We start from the raw sequence: 18,343 nt of genomic DNA, 5'->3' as shown, positions 1-18,343 counted from the left end.
TTATGTAAAGACGTAAGGAAAAGGAGGGGGAAAAGAAAAAATATGTTTAGAAGGAAAAAACAAATTAATACAAAAATAATGATGAGAAATTCACACATTTTTAATTCTCAGCCGAAAAGTGGGATGAGTAAAATAGAATGAAAATCTTTGTTAAATATTTTTTCTTTTCATCGGTCAGCAGTTTTGTACTGCTGCAAAAAAATAATAATATCATTTTTAAAGTAATAAATTGCGAATATAATTAAAGGTGTTTGCTTTCTCTTGTATTTGTGTAGTTGAACAAGGAGAAGAAAATATTGAAAAGGTTGACGATTGGCATTACGCACACAGAAGCGCTTTTATATAATGTTTTGTTTGGGATTATCCTTTATAGCGACATTTTGGACGGTATCTCATGGAAACCGCGGTCAAACACCGCAAACAGAACTTTAAATCCTATGTCGGTTGTTCCAATGTGATGTAAAATCCAAACAAACAACCGTTTATAAACAATCAACAAACCACGCGCCGCCCAAAGCCACGGTGCAGCCACCTTCCCACCCTCCACCAACTACCAACATGTCAAACCAATACCGTTACATTTCATTGTTTAAAGACAACATCATGTACGTCTTGTCTTTATACATGTAGGTAATTTACGGGAAAACTAAACAATAATATATTTAAAAAAACTAAAACGAAAAATAATATTAATTTATAAATTGGTATATTTTGAGAGAGGATAAAAGAATGTTGTTGCTTACGGTAATCACGCAGTGGATGATAAATACACGCTTTCTTATCTTATATTATCCCAAGAAAACAAATCAGAACACTACTTTTGTGAAAATGGCATTCAAAAATTTAAAGAAAGAAAGGAATGGTGTGAATGATTAAAAAAGTGTCAGTTTATATGGACATAAAAGAGATTGAAAACTCTGATAAGATATAAAATTAAGAAAAAAGAAGAAAAATACAAAGAGGTAAGGTTAAAAAATGAAGAGTATAGTAATGCAGAAAGAAGATGAAGGCATATATGGGTTGTGAAGAGTGTGTTTGAAGCAATAATAGAATATACCAAAACCGCGTAAAGTACGTTTCCTTTCGATCTCGGTTTCGCTCAATTCCACCCGTCCATCAAACACGTAAGAGCCACGCACAATCTCATGCTGCCACGTGTACTTCCACCGCACTCGCCTCCGCACATTATACTTTTTCACAAAATCTTTTATTTACATCTCACTCCTTTTAAAATTAGTTTACACATTTTAAAATAATAGTCAAAATAATGTGATTTCGTTTTTTATACTGAAATAAAAATAACAATCATTCACCTAACTGAGAGGCCCATTAAATTTTAGAAGAGCATTTATGATTCTCAACATTGCGCCTCTAAAAAGAAAAACTCAAAATGGAGGGGGAAAAGTGAAAAACTGATATTATCGAATACAATTTATAAATGAAAATTCAATTAAACACGCATTCAGTAAATAAAATTATTCTTAAATTTGACATTAAACTTTGGTACTTCTATAAATGGAACTAGTTTTTATGAGGAAAGGGTGACGTGGAAATGATGTCACGGAAAGCACGTGCCGAAGCTTCTATATGATGAGACGACGACGGTCTTAACAAGTCGCCACTCACAACGTTGTTGTACGTGTTCATGTTAATTTGTTTTTCCTATATAATGACTTTTAATTTTTCATTTTTTTTAGTACTTTGGAATTTAAGTAACTTTTTCTCGGACAATTTTTTCCATTTGCTAGATTTAACCTTCTAACGTAAGCGTTGTCTGCACGAAGACTCCTTTTCACAGGAATGCCTTTATGTTTAATTATTGTTTTTCTGACAATTAAAAATATTCGTTCTTTGACTCAGTCCAATGTTTGATTCAAATATAATTAAAATCTGCTATAGATCTTGCAGCTCGTTTCTATCTCATCCTATGATGAGTCTCTGCTTTATTTTTAAATCTATTTCCCAAAATAATTTTCCACTATTCAAGCATTATTGTCTTTTGAATTTTACTTTCAAATTAAGAATATTTTTTAAAAAGTGTTATTCGTCTTATTTCTTTCAAATGTAATGTTTTCTTACTGGGTTTTAGAAAATAGAAATGTTCAGGAATATAATTTTTTTAAATGTAAGTAGATTTTAGAAAACAAAAGATCTTTTAAAACAATAAGACGAAATAAATAAACAGAAAGAAAGTGACATATGTAATAAGTAAAGATGATAAAAGAAAAAGAAATAATAAGTAAAAATTAATGTAGTTATATATGATATGAAGCATCATTACTGATTTGAATTTTGAGTTATCAATAATGATTACTATCTTTCCCTATTATTGACTTTTATCGTGTCGAATTGTATTTTATGTGTTACAAATTGGGTAGTGCATTTTAGCCAGATCTTCAAAATGTCATCAACTGGATATTAATTCCCAAAATATATTTTAATGTTTACAACCTCTTAAGTTTGGATTTCAGTATCTCCCTTTAAATACCAGAAAATGTATATTGGTCTATATTCAAATAAGATATATTAATAATATATTAACTTTAGTCCTATATTTTTGTAAAGTTTACAATTGTGGTTTCTAATTTTTGTTTAATAATTTTATATTTTTTAACTTTTAACTGTTCGTAATCTATACTGAAGTTCATTGTTGTTTTTATCTCTTAAACTTTAATAATTTGTAGTTTTGTTCAATTTTTAAATTTCAAACCTTATCGAATCATTATCCAATTATATTTTGAAACAATTAATTGTTAATTTTTCGATAATGTAAAAAAGTCACAAGTATTTTTTATCTCTCTAACTTTCCCTATACAATATCCAAAATCATAAAAGAATTGCGGATAATTGAAAGAAAAATTGTCACTGATATTTAAAAACTAAGAATCAAAATTGTTTGAACAAAAAATAATAACTAAAATTACTAATAATACAAAATTAATTAACTAAGATGATGTCTAAAAGAATATAGAAATCAAAATTTGCAGATTTAAAAAAATATGTTTAAAAATTATAATTAAGCATGAAATCGCTTCTTCTTTGCCTGTAAGATATAAAACAAGAAATGTGGTTGGTATTTTCTCCAGTCAGATATAGGTGACTAAAGTGAACTCGTAATTAAATTTATCTATAATATCATTTAAGTTTATAAAAAAATTAAATATTTTAATTGTCATTTTAAAAACCATTTTTATATTAAACTACAATAAAATCGATTTAGAATTAAAAGAATATTTGACGCAATTAAATGATCTTATCTACTTTTATTATTTTCTGTTTTGCCATAAAGCACACATATACGCGTTTTTCCAGTGCTGTAAATCACCAACTCTTGTATGAACACATATCTATATTATATAAAATAAAATACATATACTTTTCTATTTACAAATATTTATTATTAAACAATGTAAAGTGTTAAGTAAGAGTGAATATTTTTTTTTCCACAATGGTTGTTGACTACAATCCAAATTTATTTAAATTAATAGTTCTTTAATTCCAATCATGCTAATGAAAATCTGTAATGACTTTCGTGGATTTGCGATTTACGAATTCAATCAACCCAAACTAAATTTATGATATATTTTTAATTATTATTATACACGAAGATTAACGATTTTCTTGTTTAATTTATGTATTAAGTACGATAAAATAAATTATGTTAATACTTTCAATGATAGGCACTTTTGTGAAAAATAATTGGATAGAAAATTAAATTTCTCCCACACAGTCACACCTGTCTTTGTTCTGACCACAAATTGCATAAAGTGTGTAGAAAACTTCAATTTTTCAGTTGCAACATTTTTAAGTGTGATTTTTTCTCTTTTTTTTTCTCAATTCTCACCATCATCCATTTTCCTGGTTATTGTTCATATTCTTAATATTAGTTTTATTTATTTATTTATGTGTTTGTCTTTGACCAATTGTTTATTTTAATTGAATTAATTAGTGTTGAAAAAATTCGTTCAGAATTAAATTAACAGTAGAAGTTGAAATTAGGGTTACAATAATTTTATCCGATTCAAATTTCAATAAACATGAATATAAGGAATTAAATGATATTTTATTAATTAAATTCAATCAAATAAAGAAATAATAATCGATATTATATATTGTTTCTCTTAGTTTCACATCTTTTAGAAATCAAAATCTAAAAGTAATTTAAATATATTTTTTTTACACTTTTAAAGACATTTTTAATGATAAAATCTTAAAAAACTCCAATTTTTAAAACGGGCACTCATATTCATGATGATTGATTTTAATCTTTTTAGATAAACTCTCAATTTCTTAAACCTTTAATTATAAATTTAACGATTTTAGACAAACCCTCAATTTTTTTTAAACTTTCATTAGATATGATGCGAACATAAATAAATATAAAAAGATATGATGGGAACATAAATAAATATAAATGAAGTGAAATGTGTAATTATATTTACCTTCTCTTTTATAAATGGTCACCTTTAATATACATTTTTTAAATTGTTTTCTGTTTAAATTGTACAATGTATTTCTTTATTCTTCCTGTGTTTTTTTATAAGAAAGTAATGTGTTTATGTAGACAATTATATAATAATTATATAACTTTTAAGCATGTACAATTACATTTCTTTTAATTTTAATATTTTTTTCTCAAACATTGTAAATGATTAATTATTGCAACTATCTTTTATACAAATATTGGGGATCATCGTAAGTGTGAATAAAAATAATATAAGAGACCTCTCAACAAAGATGTTGTTAAATATATACGTTAAGCTATAAATCATACTCCATCATTTTTTTTTTCTTTTTTTTCTTGCATTCTAGAAAAAAATATTTTTTTCTCCAAAATTCACAAGATATTTATTATTGTTTTTGTTGTACTCTTTATTCTTATAATAACTTTTAAATAGTTTATACATATACTTGCTGTTTTAAATGAAAAGAGAAATGAATAATAAGAAACTATACAGCTATTTTATTAAAATAAAAAATGTACAACTTTTTTGTTTTTACAAAATAATCTTAAAAAGTACATAGAAGAACAAAGGGGCAATTAATATTTTTAAGATATCAATTAAGAAAATTAACAATGATTTTTTTAGAGCAGACTCTCATGATTATTAACGCAGCCTAACTATTTTAGTTTAATTAGTGTCTTAAAAACTTTAGTTAGCAGAATCCATAGGATGAGTAAATTTTTAGAGTAATAAATTTCTTTAACATTGTTTCTTAAAAACATTTCTTTTACTTTAATTTTAAAGTTATTTCATTCAAGTCTATAATAACACAGAAATTCTCTTCACATTTTCACATTTAAAGCGGCATTTTATTTGTTATAATTTTTCCATACAATGTTAGGGTTCTCACCTCAAAATTAAATACTTTGAAAATAAATGAAAATGTTTTCATGAAATGAACTTATTTTTTGGAGGATCCAACATCTTATGGTTGTAGACGAAGAAGGTAACATAGTAGAATTTATAATCCAAAACTTGTAATAAAATTAAATTTTCAAACGCCTTTTAGTTGTATTAATCACCAATATTAGTAGAAAACAACTCAACTATCCATTGTCTATCCTATTTATTCCTTAGTAAGTTCATATTAACCGTCCATTACAAAATATGAAAAATAAAAATAAAAATGATTGAAGTAGATAAAATTTATCTATTTTATTTTATTGATGGCTAGTGATTCGTCCATTATTTTTAAAAATTCAACTTATACTCCTATTTATAATAAATAAAAATGAATTCAACATTTTTTCATAACGTCTTTATCAAATACGTTTTTTCAAGAAATATATTTGTAAAATATGAGTTAAAAAACTTAATTTTGTTAACTTGTAAAAAATATATTTTAACTTCTAAAATGATCTGTTTCATAGATGAATATATTGAATGTCCATTAATGAAAAAAAATTAATGGTTGATTTTTTATCAATAGATTATTAAAGATTGAAAGTTTCAATAATTCAAAATCAATCAATAATTTATTTTCATCTGAATCATTTGATGTAAAATAAAATATATCCATCAGTTTGCAATAAATATGCAGACTTAAATTAGAAATGGTTTTCATTCAATGATTATCTAATTATAACTATTCTTTGTACAATTCATTGTGTGATGAAAATAGTTAAGGAGAGCTATCAATACAATATTTAGAAAGTTTTCAAAAATATATTTATTTTTCTCCTAACACAGTTTTCCTTAAATCCGTTAAATCAAGAGTGACTGACTTTGAATTTTTTACACAATGAAAATAGAACATTATATTAACAAGTTGCATAACCATAGTTTACAATATTATTGTAGTTGTTCATACTAAATAAAATGATTTTGAAAAACAAAAAATGTAGATAATATTTTTTTAAAGAAATATTAAAAGAGAATAAAAAATAAAAAAGGGAAATGAAAGAGGACAGCACCATCACATGCTAACATCAGACCCTAATCTCCTTTTACTTACATCCCACGTGTACACTCCCCCGTTCACACTAATTCCGGTTGCCAGTCAAATATACGCGTTCACTGGGACCCACCGCTGCTCCTCCTTCGCAGTAAATGCTATCGCAATCCACTTGTGAGAACGAAAACCGCCACGTGTCGGTCACTCCCTAGGTGGGAAACCTCTCCCAGCCCAGCCAACCTGTTCTCCAAATTCCCCACCCCATCCAAACCCAACCAAATCAAACTCCTTTCACACACCCAATTTTTTATATATATATATATATATATATATATATATTTTATTTAAACAAAACCCCCTTATTAATTATTAATCTTTATTGAAAATTGAAATATCAGATAATTGAATAATTTGAGATTAATTCTTTAATGATACATCAGTTTCTTTCCTTTCATATATATAAATCTGATGATGAAACAAAACTCCTGGTCAAAAGCTTACAAGACATGGTCTGTAACTAAACGTTTTAGCTTTAAAAAAATAATATTTTTGAATTAAGTATTAATTGTGGTAAAAAGATTGACTAAAACGTTAGAGATGAGTGTGTGAGAGCATTGGACAGTCTGAATAAAATAAGGCTAAAAAAGAAAATAAATAAATAAATAAATGGGGAAGATTGTTTTGGGGTTTTTGAGAAATATTGTTAAGCAAAAAGGGAGAGAGAAAGGGGGGAAAATGAGGAATATGTGCAAAGGTTTTTGTTGATATATAGCACCTACGATAGATTAAAAGCAATGGAGGAGAAGAGAGAGAAAGAAGCGAACTCAAAGTCATCATCCACCATGGCAAATTCTGTGGCATTTTCCGACGAGATTCCCAACATGACCATGACCATGTCCTTCCCTTTCTCCCCTGCTTTCTCCACCATCTTCGACATCATGCCACCTCTTCCTCCACCGCCATCTTCGTCCTTGCCTCACGATCCAAAAGCTTCAAACTTTCCCTTCATGGACTTGCTGTCTGTCCCTGATTATATCCCTTCCTTATTCGACTGGCCCCAAAACACCGCCGTCACCTCACCACCACCGCCACCAGCCCCCACCCAAATCACCCACGCGCTTCCCTCCCCGGCCAGCTCCAATGTCCCCGACGGAGGCTCCGAGGTCCTCAACACTCCTCCGTCTCCCAACTACTCCTCGATTTCCTCCTCCTCGAATGAGGCCGCCGCGGCCGCCGCCAACAAAGCAACTGGAAATGAAGACGAACCGGAGGAGGATGAAACGGCAACAGATGCAGCAGGAAAAGGAGAAGACCAAGATCAAGACAAGTCTAAGAATCAGTGAGTAATGATGGTGATGAAAGTAAATATTAATAATAATAGCGATGAATGAAAATGATTTAGTTTCTTAATTTTAATCTGTTTCATAAAAAAATAATGGAATTAATTCTCTGTCACTGAATGTGCTTGTGTGAAATAATAAAAAGTAATAATAAGATTAAACGAGGATAGATTTTGTTACAGTCGCAAAGACAGACAGGGTTGCCGAGTGGTGAGAATTGACGGAGTTTCTGTGTGTGTAAGTCTGTGTATGTTCATTGAACTTAAAATGGGTTTTCGTTATACTGTCATTTCTTTCCTATCTCATCTTCTTCAGATTTTGATTTGTTGTGTTTGTTTGTTATATAAATATAAACCCGAGAAAATAAGAGAAAGATTTTGATTATTTGCTTTACTAAATTTCCACGGTTAGGCCGAAGCCGAAAAAGAAGCACCAAAAGAAGCCAAGAGAACCAAGATTTGCGTTCAAGACAAAGAGTGAAGTGGATCACCTCGACGATGGCTATAGGTGGCGCAAGTACGGTCAGAAAGCCGTCAAAAACAGCCCTCATCCCAGGTAACACCAATAATTAATTAATTAATTATTTAATTAACTAATGTAGATTTCATTTATCAAATCTTGATTTAAGTAACATTGATTTGTTCTTCTCCTCTAGAATTATTTTGTTCTTTCGTTTTATTATGTATGCGGTGCTTTGGATTGCGACTTTATAATTAAAATATTTCTTGCGGTGCACGCAAAATAATCAACAACAGGAGCTACTATCGTTGCACCACCGCGGCATGCGGCGTGAAGAAGCGCGTGGAGCGTTCCTCGGAGGACCCTGCGGTGGTGGTGACAACCTACGAGGGGCAACACACGCACCCTTGTCCTGCCACGTCACGGGCTAGCCTCGGGTTCTTGCACTCCGAACCAAGCGCGTTCGGACCCACCAGTGGACTCTTCATGCTGCAACAACAACAACACCAACAGTTTCGTCATGACCAAGCACAGGCACAGGCACAAGCACAAGCTCAAGCTCAAGTAGCAATGTTGTACAACTCCACAACCACCAGCACCTCGTCTTCATCATCACCTCTGAATGTTGTTAACTCAGCTACTTGTATAAACGACTATGCCAATACGTCGTCGTTGAGTGGGTTCCTTCAGAGCCAAGAGAATCTGCGAGCTTTTGCGCTATCTAGGGTGGGAGGTCCTCAGGGTTTCTTCAATGGGCTTCTTCAGGACATGCTGCCAACGCAGATGATGAATGAAGAGAGGGGAGATCGTGTCTAGGTCATCATCATCATCATCGTCAGACATGTAGTAGTAGTAGTAGTAGTAATATTTCATCATAGAACTTTTGACATTAATTACTTCATTTTAATTTTAATTATTTGCCTGTATATTAATTATATTCTATTATTAATATCTTGCTACAATGCTATATTATGTATGTAAGGTTGGTTATCTAGCTAACTAGCTGAACATATGATGAAAAGTGAAAACCTCTGTGGCCTTTTGGGGTGTTTTGTGTTTAAGAGATTACCATAGAGAAACCTCACTTCAAATGGCTTGTGCTCATATATATGTATGTATGAAACATTTTGGAGGTTCGAGATTTTAGATATATTCTCGTTTTGCTATTCAACTTTTTCTTCTTTCCTTCTTTATATTGTATATATATTATAACTAGATATGTATATTCGATTATGAGGTATTTTTAATTGCCATGCCTTATTTTGTTTTTATTTTTCATTATTAGCTTCCTGGCAGTGATTATTATCATCATGTGGTCAGAAGTGATTTTTGGCGGTGGAAAAGCGAAGGGTTTTAGGGTTAGGGTTTTTCCTTAATTTGTTGAATTAGACACATGTGGTGAAATGGTTTAGCAAGGTGCATGTTTTGCCACTCCCACTGAGATACTTATGGCAGAGAGACTTTATGTGGGAAAGGGAAAGCCAAGAATGTAAGTTAAGAAGCAATGGAGCAGGGAAGTGTACCTATGATGAGGGAGATTTAAGAAAGAAAGATGAAAACTATGTATGAGAGTGTGTTATGATGGCCTATGACTTGACACGATGCATGAGATGAGGTATGGAAAAAGTTGCAACATTATTACTCTAGCAGTACCCTTTAGCTTTTTGTGTATGATGGCTTTTCTCATCATCTTCCCCTATAAGCTATATACAAAGATGGGCTTCAGCCATTCAATGATGATGTGTGTTTCCTGGGAGGGAAATGGCAAGAGCATGGATTGTTTCTTGTTCATACCAAAACATGGATGATGTGAGATATTGGTGTGGACAAAAGCATTACACACATATATATTGTTCTACCATAGTTTACAACTTTTGTAATACTAGAACAACCCATTGGCCATCCCACTAACCCTATCCCTGCTTCCAAATTTTCCACTTACCAGAACTACCAATATATATTGCACATACCCATCAATCATCTACTTAGCATTACATCAATTCAAACATTACATTTTAATTACTTTCTATCACTTCTCATTAACATGCATAAAATTTAAGTAGAATGTAAACACAAGAGAAAACAAAATTAAGTGCACTTTGTTGATGCCAGTAGTTAGATTAATTATTTATTTGAAGTTCGATATTCTTGATGTAGAAGAATAATCTGAGGAGTTTCTCCTATTTTATTAGATTAACAAAAGTTCATATAATTGTTGTAAAAGTTGGTTTTTTTATGTGGTTCTGATATCTGTCACAGCTTTTATCTTATTTGGAATCATATAATTAATTAGTTATCTTCTTTGTGAAATAAATATATATAAGTGTAATCAATTTATGCTGGCTTATCTAATTCTCTATACTGTTTCAAATTCCAATTCATTAAATGGAGAGTTAAATTCCAGTGATATTCAATGTTTGAAAAAATTATTTATATTGAACTGATCGAAATTCTTTCCCAAAAAGAAAGAAAGAAAGACAAGAATATTTTTTGTGGAGGCTGGGGATAGCAATGTGCTAATTGTTTGTAACCGTCCAGGAATATGATGAAGGAAAAAGATAAATCATACAACAAGATTCTTTACAAACACTGCATGAACTGGTGTATCAAGATTTTATTAAAAAGCACATTAATTAATTCCATCGCTCCACCATGTATGACCAATAATGTATAAGATTTAATCGGTAAAATCACCATCTTTTATATTTTCAACTAAATATTTTTCGTAATTCATCGATGGATCTGGAAAGAAGCCATGATTCAGTCAAGTTCATGCATGCTAGTTTAGGTTGTTTTGAAGTTTTTATCTTTTGTAGTGACTGCTTTAGGTTTTTTAATCTTCAATTCTTGATCATACCTAAAATTAAGGTTTATAATTTATGACACTCTTTGTTTTTTTTTTCTGACAGGTTCAAAGTGAATTTAATATAATGATGATTTTAAATTTATTAAAAAATGTGAGAATATTTTAGATAAGCTCTTGCATAAACTAGAAGTACTTTGCAGGTATATATACTTGAAACTTGTAAGTAAAATATTCTCTCACTCTGTTCCTTTGATTCATACTAAAAAATTATTTGGCAGGAATACCTTAATTAGAACATGACACAGATACAATGCTAGCTGAAAAAGAAATTAAGGTTTGGTGGAAGTCTAACATGTGAATGGTTTTGAAATATTACAGTTGAAACCACTGTTTCTTTTGATCTATTCCAGGTTACATTTTAAGGTTTCTACTTTCTAGAACCATGTCATGTTTGCAACTATATATATATGTTGATGCATATTGTTGATTGTAACATCATTGCAATCTAGTTAAAACCATTGTTTTGTAATTGGCATGCAAGTGGTAGTATGGACACAATAGCAGATAAGGAAGAAGAAAAAAAAAGCACTTTAAAGAAAATGTATACAGAAATTCCATGTGATGAAGCTTTACCCATTTTTCCAAGATGTCGTTGGTGAATGAATATTCTCTGATTGAAGCAATGAAGAAAAATATTTTTGTGATATAAATGAAGGTGGATTTAAAGCTAGAGACTTTTTTTTTTGGTATTAGCTAACTTTCCAGCCATGAAAACTTTATGTTATGGAATTGCAAAAGGCAACAGAAAAGTCGTATCTACTCGTAATCCAACTGTTGCAGTGGGAATTAATTTGATGCTTTATGGAAATCGAATCAATGAAGTGAAAAGAGGTGTAGTCATTTGCATCCAACCCATATGATTCGTTGCAGGCATCTCAATTGAATCCAAACTCAGTACAAAGAATAACTTATTCACTCTTAATTACCACTTTACAACATCAACACTACATTTTTCCATGAAAGCTGTGTTCTCATCTTCATCTTCATGTTTATTCCAATTCTCTAACTCTTCATCATACTCTCATACTGCTCTACATTTCAAGCTCTAGAGAGTTGTTAGGATTTTAAGTATAAGTCTAAGTTTCACATTTGATAGAAATGAAAAAGTAGAGTACCATATAAGATCAAAGATCCATTAACCCATTGTCTTAAAGTTTTGGATAGAGAGTAGTATCAATCTCTCATGTGGTTGGACTCAAATCTCAGTGATATTTGTGTCTCCCTAGTGAACATCCTCCTCGATAGACCCAATAGTGATATCAAAACTCAGACGAATACAATGAATTGAAAGTTTTTCTGGTAAAGAATTCCAAGTAAGCTAAATCTCATTTTCGATAAACCCAACAAGACCCAACAAGAGTTGTATGTGTTCATCAAGATCAAACAAGAATCAAATCCTTAGAGCTAAAGATTAAGGTTTGACTCAAGTCATTATGATTTGAATAATTTTTTAGAAATGGGAGGAACAAAGTTATGAGACATTTGACATGGGAATAACGATACCAACAAGAAATCCAAATGGAAAAAGTATATACAACTGAAATGAAGAAACTTTTTTGGCTTTATATTTTAGTTAAATTAACGGGTATATTTGGTTAGCTTATCATCATCCATGAACACCCATTAAGATAAGTTTCAAAATTGTGGAAAACTTGGGTGATTTATTCACCCTTTAACAATTTCTTTATTCCTTTCTTGTTTTGCAAGTTTAGGAATCTGTCGGACAAAAGAAATGTGTGTTAAAAATGTGGCAACCAAGGACTTAACTTCTTCATGGAAAACTCTTATACTTTGGAAGCCTATTGTCACTTTATCTATTTATGATTCCGAAAGAAAAAAAAAAAAAAAAAAGTCCCCCAAACAAGGGAGGATGGATAACCATCAGTTCTGAGCAAGAGATTAGACAGAAAGGTGGATGATTCTGAATCATTAGAATATTTTGGTGCCAATCTCCCATTGGTAGTTCGAATTATATATATTAGTCTGCTAGGGAAAAAGTTGGTTAGAAATCATAAATTGTAATAAGCATATGAACAATGATTTATGAATTGAAGATGGATAAAATCTTTTCTTGTATCATTATTCTAATTAAATAAATAGATGTTTTGGAAAAGAAGAAAAAGGGGTTCAAAATGGATGTTTATAGTATTTTTTGTGTGCAGAAATTATGGGCTATGGGCTATTATTCTTTGCTGACACTGTTTTTATACATTGTAAAAGCGCTTCACCAAGTAATATATACATTTAACTTTCACTTAATCAAACTCTTCATTAAGAACTCCGCAATTGAGAATTCGAGCAGTTAACATAAATTCATATGTATTTTTAGTTGTGTTTGTAATGTGTAACTAAATGATAAGTGAGACTTTTGTTTGCTCAACAATGATGTAACGTAGGTTTTTGTAGCTCTATGTGCAAACTTGAGGATGAAGGCCTCAATATAGAATTTATATTGCATATATTTATATAATTTGTTTATATTATAATTAATTTCATAGGTGTTAAAAAACATTTTATTTTATTAGGTTTATCGGAAGTGGATAATTTAAGAGATACAACACTAATAAAATCTCGAACTAACCTTTAAGGGGATTGACATTATTTTCAACTCAAAATCTTAAAGCAATGAATTAATAGATCTTCATTCTTATATGATGTTTTACTTTCTTATTTCTATCCAATGTGAAATTTAGACCCACATTTAAATTTTCAACAACTTTGATTATTGTGTGTTTCATGCTCGTTTCGTTTTTTATATAAAGCTTGTATCTAAAATTACTTTTATAACTAAAAGGGCATGGAGAAAGGATCACTAATGTGACATAATTTAAGAAAATTATATAAAGAGTTTAACAAAAATGTACAGAGACAGTTGGGCTATAGCCAAATTTAGTACACCAAGGTTGAAATGTGAAAGTAGTTGGGAGATAGAATGAAAGTTGTAGTGAAGAAGAGGTTGGTTTTGGATGAGAAAAAATTTCATGTTATTGTATATTGAAAGTAATTATGGCAAGAGGACCTGGTTAAATGGCTAAGAATGGTTAAATGTGGAAAACTACAACACTAAAATTGAAGTCTTCAAATGCCTGTAGAAGATTCCTCCTCCCTCAAAAAGTAGCTTTTGTTCAGAGATTAATAATGGATAGAATTCAAATAAGAAAGAATATATGAAAGTGAGATATTATAACCCATTAATAATAGTTTGTTAGTACACAAATTTAAGCTAGAAATACTTGTGGTATTGATTCATGTTCAAGATGATGGATGTTAATGATATATTATTGTGTATCTAATATAGGGATTTAGTTGTGATTTATGTTGTTAATATGTTATATGTGATATCTCTATCTTACGTCTTGCATAAATTATGTAGAGAATTCTTTTTAATGTTTTTACCAAGTTTGAAAGAGACAGTGTTGTTTTAATAGATTAAAAATCGTTTTAATAAATGGTTTTCACATTGTTAGGTTTCTAAGGAAAATGTTTAATATATTAAAATATATTTTGATCAATAACTCATTTAAACCTTTTACATATGGAAATTCTTGTTAGTGTAATAACTGAAAACACATTTTAATAAATTAAAATCACTGAAAGATTTTTCTTTAGTAATTTAAGTGAGTTAAAACCACAAATAAATATCTATTAAAATCACTCAAATTAATTTTTCCAACAACTATAAAATCTATAATTAAGGACATTTTTGTGATCAATAGTTTAATAATTAGTTCAGAAAACAAAGAAATCTATGCGATTTTGTTTTAATTACACTTAATTGACTATATACGAATTTGTTTGAATTGTTTTTTTAAGCAAAGAAAACGTAAAAATTCTTTTTAAGAATCCTATCATATCTTTAAACCTGTAGGGATAAAAAATATTGAAGATACACATTGAATACAAAAAGATGAAGCAGAGTAAAAAATATTACCCTATACAAAGCTATAATAGTCATCTTGAAAAATCTAGAAGAAGATGACTAACATGAGTATAATACAAGCGTCTTATCAAACATACATAATAGTATTATTTTTGGGTGAGAGATAACCTTTGAATCTTTTTATTTTTAGTGAAACCTCTTAAATTGTTTACTTAAGCGAGAATCATTATAACATGAATTAGATAAACTAGTAGAAAATATATTGTATTGCTTATTTTTCTTGCTCTTAAACCGTCTAGTCTAGCTTTTAGCAAAAATATTATTGGCTCTTTTCAAACAACATGTTAAGATATATCAAATATTTTATTAATAAATATTAGATAATAAAATATTGTGTTAGTTATATAATTTAGACATTATTATAATTTGTGTGTTCTCATTCATATTATAGATTATAAATTATTCATATTATATATAATTTTTCCATCATTGTTCTAAAATTGTTATTATTAATGTCAATGGGTCTCATCTCCTATTGAAGGTGTAGGTATTATATCTCTTTCACTCTCCTTATCGATTTTTGATGTTTTATTTGCTCCTACATTAAACTGTAATCTTATCTCTGTTAGCAAGTTAACCAAATCACATTCTCGTGTTGTCTTATTTTATCCAACCCATTGTCTTTTTCAGAACATCCATACCAAGAAGAAGATTGCCAGTGGTAGAGAGACTGAAGGACTGTATTATCTTGAAAATGTCTCACAACAAACTCATAAATGAGCCTTGACTTATCTTGCCAATGATCACATACAAGATAAAAACAAAAAAGAAATTTGGTTACGGCATAAAAGGTTGGGACATCCCTCTTTTGGTTATTTAAAAAAATTATTTCCATCATTATTTCATAAATTCAGTATTTATGATTTTCTTTATGAAACTTGTGTTAAGGAAAAAAGTCATCGTGTTGTGTTTCCTTTAAACAATACAAAAACTCATCTTCTTTTTTCATTTATTCACACAGATCGAAGAAACAGGGGGCTGCAAATGGATATTTACAATTAAGCATAAAGTTGATGAAATTATTGAGAGGTATAAAGCACGACTTGTGGCTAAAGGTTACACTCAATCTTATGGTGTAGATTATCAAGAGACGTTTGCATCGGTAGCCAAGCTCAACATTATGAGAACACTTCTGTTGCTAGCAGCAAACTAAGATTGGTCTCTTCTACAATTTGATGTGAAAAATGTTTTCCTACATGGAGAAATTTTAGAAGAAATTTATATGAATTCTCCACCAGGCATGACAAATTCAATTGGAATGAAGGTTTGCAAATTAAAGAAGGCTCTATATGGATCAAACAAACCCCCCAAGAGCATGGTTTGGAAGGTTTACCAAGTTTATGAAGGCTTTTGGTTATAGAGCAAGTAACTCTGATTACACCTTATTTTTAAAGAGAGGAAAAGGAAAAATTACAGCTTTGATTATATATGTAGATGACAAGGTTGTTACAGAAAATGACAAGGTGAGATTTCTAGTTTACAACAATACCTTGCATCTGCATTTAAGATGAAACAACTTGGAATCCTCAAATATTTTTTGAGTATTGAAGTAGCTAGATCAAAACATGGTATTTCCCTATGTCAAAGAAAATATATTATTGATTTACTATCGGAAATTGAGCTGCTTGGGAGTAAACCATTTATACACTAATTGAACAAAATCATAAACTCTTTTAACGCTCAAATTTAGCAAGCATTAAGAGAGGGAGATACCAAAGGCTGGTAGGAAAATTAATTTATTTGTCCTATATACGTTCAGATATTAGCTATGCAGTGAATGTTGTTAGTCAATTTATGCATGATCCGCGAAAGCTTCATGTGGATGTTGTTGAGATGATTTTGAGATATTTGAAATCCACTCCTGAAAAATGAATTTTGTTCTCAAATCATGGAAACTTAAAGGTAGAAGGGTACATTGATGCAGATTGGGTAGGTTCTAAAGATGATAGAGGATCTTCCTCTGGATAATTTACTTTTTGTGTGTGAGGGAATCTTATAACTTGGAGGAGTAAAAAACAACCTGTAGTAGCAAGATCTAGTGCTGAAGAAAAATTCAGAGGCATGACACTAAGTGTATGTGAACTTTTGTGGATTAAAAACGTGCTATCAGATTTGGGCTTTAAACCAAATGAAGCTGAGTTTGTACAACATGATAGAATAAAACATGTGAAGATCGATAGACATTTCATCAAAGAGGAGCTTGAAACTGGGATAATTTCCTTTCCTTTTGTAAGATCGGAATTGTAATTGACTAATGTTCTCACCAAATGAGTGTCAAACAAATTGTTTAATGAGTCTCTATTCAAGTTGAGAATCTGTGATATCCATGCACCAATTTGAGTGGGGTGTTAAGATAGGTCAAGTATTCTATTAGTAAATATTAGGTAATCAAATATTGTGCTGACTATAATTTAGACATTATTATAATTTGTGCTGATTTATGCAATTGTCATTCTTATAATAGATGTTCTTTAAGTCTTTTTATAAAATTCCCTTCTCATTTTGTAAAATCAATCAAAGCATTTGGAAAAGGTATTAAACTATATTAAGTTTAATTCTTATTTATAGCTCAAAGAAGTTATGCAAAGTTTTAGAGTAATATTTTATTTTTCAATCAATGTGTCACTTAATATCAATTTACCAAATTCGAAGGTCATGGGAATATATAAAAAAAAATGAATGATATTTCTCTTATATAAACTTTGGAGAATGAGTTGTTTAAAGGTGTTATGCTACAACTAAATATGTTAACCATGATCAAGAATTTTTATTAATATTATTTTATTTTCTATTTTTGTTACTTTTATTCAATTTATTCTCTTTTTTTTATACATTTAAATCCTTTTTTTTATAATTGAATTAGTTTATACCTTTCAATTAGATTTGTATAAATGGTGTACATACCACATGTTAGTTTGTATTATTTTATTTTAATTTTTTTTTCAAATACTAAGTTTGTGTGGTGTCAGTATCATGTGTATCACTAGGTAACAATATCAATGTGAGTGACACATAACAATGTTTTGCATTTAATTTAGTTCTTGTATTTATTTTTTTACTAAATTGAGTCCCAATTTTTTTTTTTAAATTGAACAGTATTGTCTCTGTTCACAATGAAACTAAATTAATGTATTGCACATTCATTTATATATTTCATGTTTAAAAAATTAGAATTTTTGCATGAAATCACTCTTCTTAAATATTTAAATTAATTTTATTTTTTAATTTAAATTTTTAAAAAATACCTACTTTAACTTTTAATTTTATTTTTAATTTTGATCAAAATGTTTTGTGTCCATCTTGTCTCTTTGTGACAATCAAGTTGACTATTAAAAAAGT

General features: G+C 29.6%; 1 protein-coding gene across 1 annotated transcript; it reads left to right on the top strand.

Moving 5' to 3' along the window:
- Nucleotides 1-7,094: 7,094 nt before the first annotated feature.
- On the top strand, nucleotides 7,095-9,369 carry LOC124826423 (uncharacterized). Its single transcript, XM_047299250.2, has 3 exons — nucleotides 7,095-7,738; nucleotides 8,151-8,294; nucleotides 8,495-9,369. Exons 1-3 carry the CDS (start codon nucleotides 7,194-7,196, stop codon nucleotides 9,012-9,014), a joined length of 1,209 nt encoding a protein of 402 aa, XP_047155206.1. The 5' UTR covers nucleotides 7,095-7,193; the 3' UTR covers nucleotides 9,015-9,369.
- The last annotated feature ends 8,974 nt before the right edge of the window (nucleotides 9,370-18,343 follow it).

This window comes from Vigna umbellata, chromosome 1 (assembly GCF_029865625.1).
Source record: "Vigna umbellata cultivar VRB3 chromosome 1, Vumbellata_1.0, whole genome shotgun sequence".
NCBI classification, from domain to species: domain Eukaryota; kingdom Viridiplantae; phylum Streptophyta; class Magnoliopsida; order Fabales; family Fabaceae; genus Vigna; species Vigna umbellata.
The sequence above is the reverse complement of the archived record's forward strand: the minus strand, read 5'-3'. Positions and strand labels throughout refer to the sequence as shown.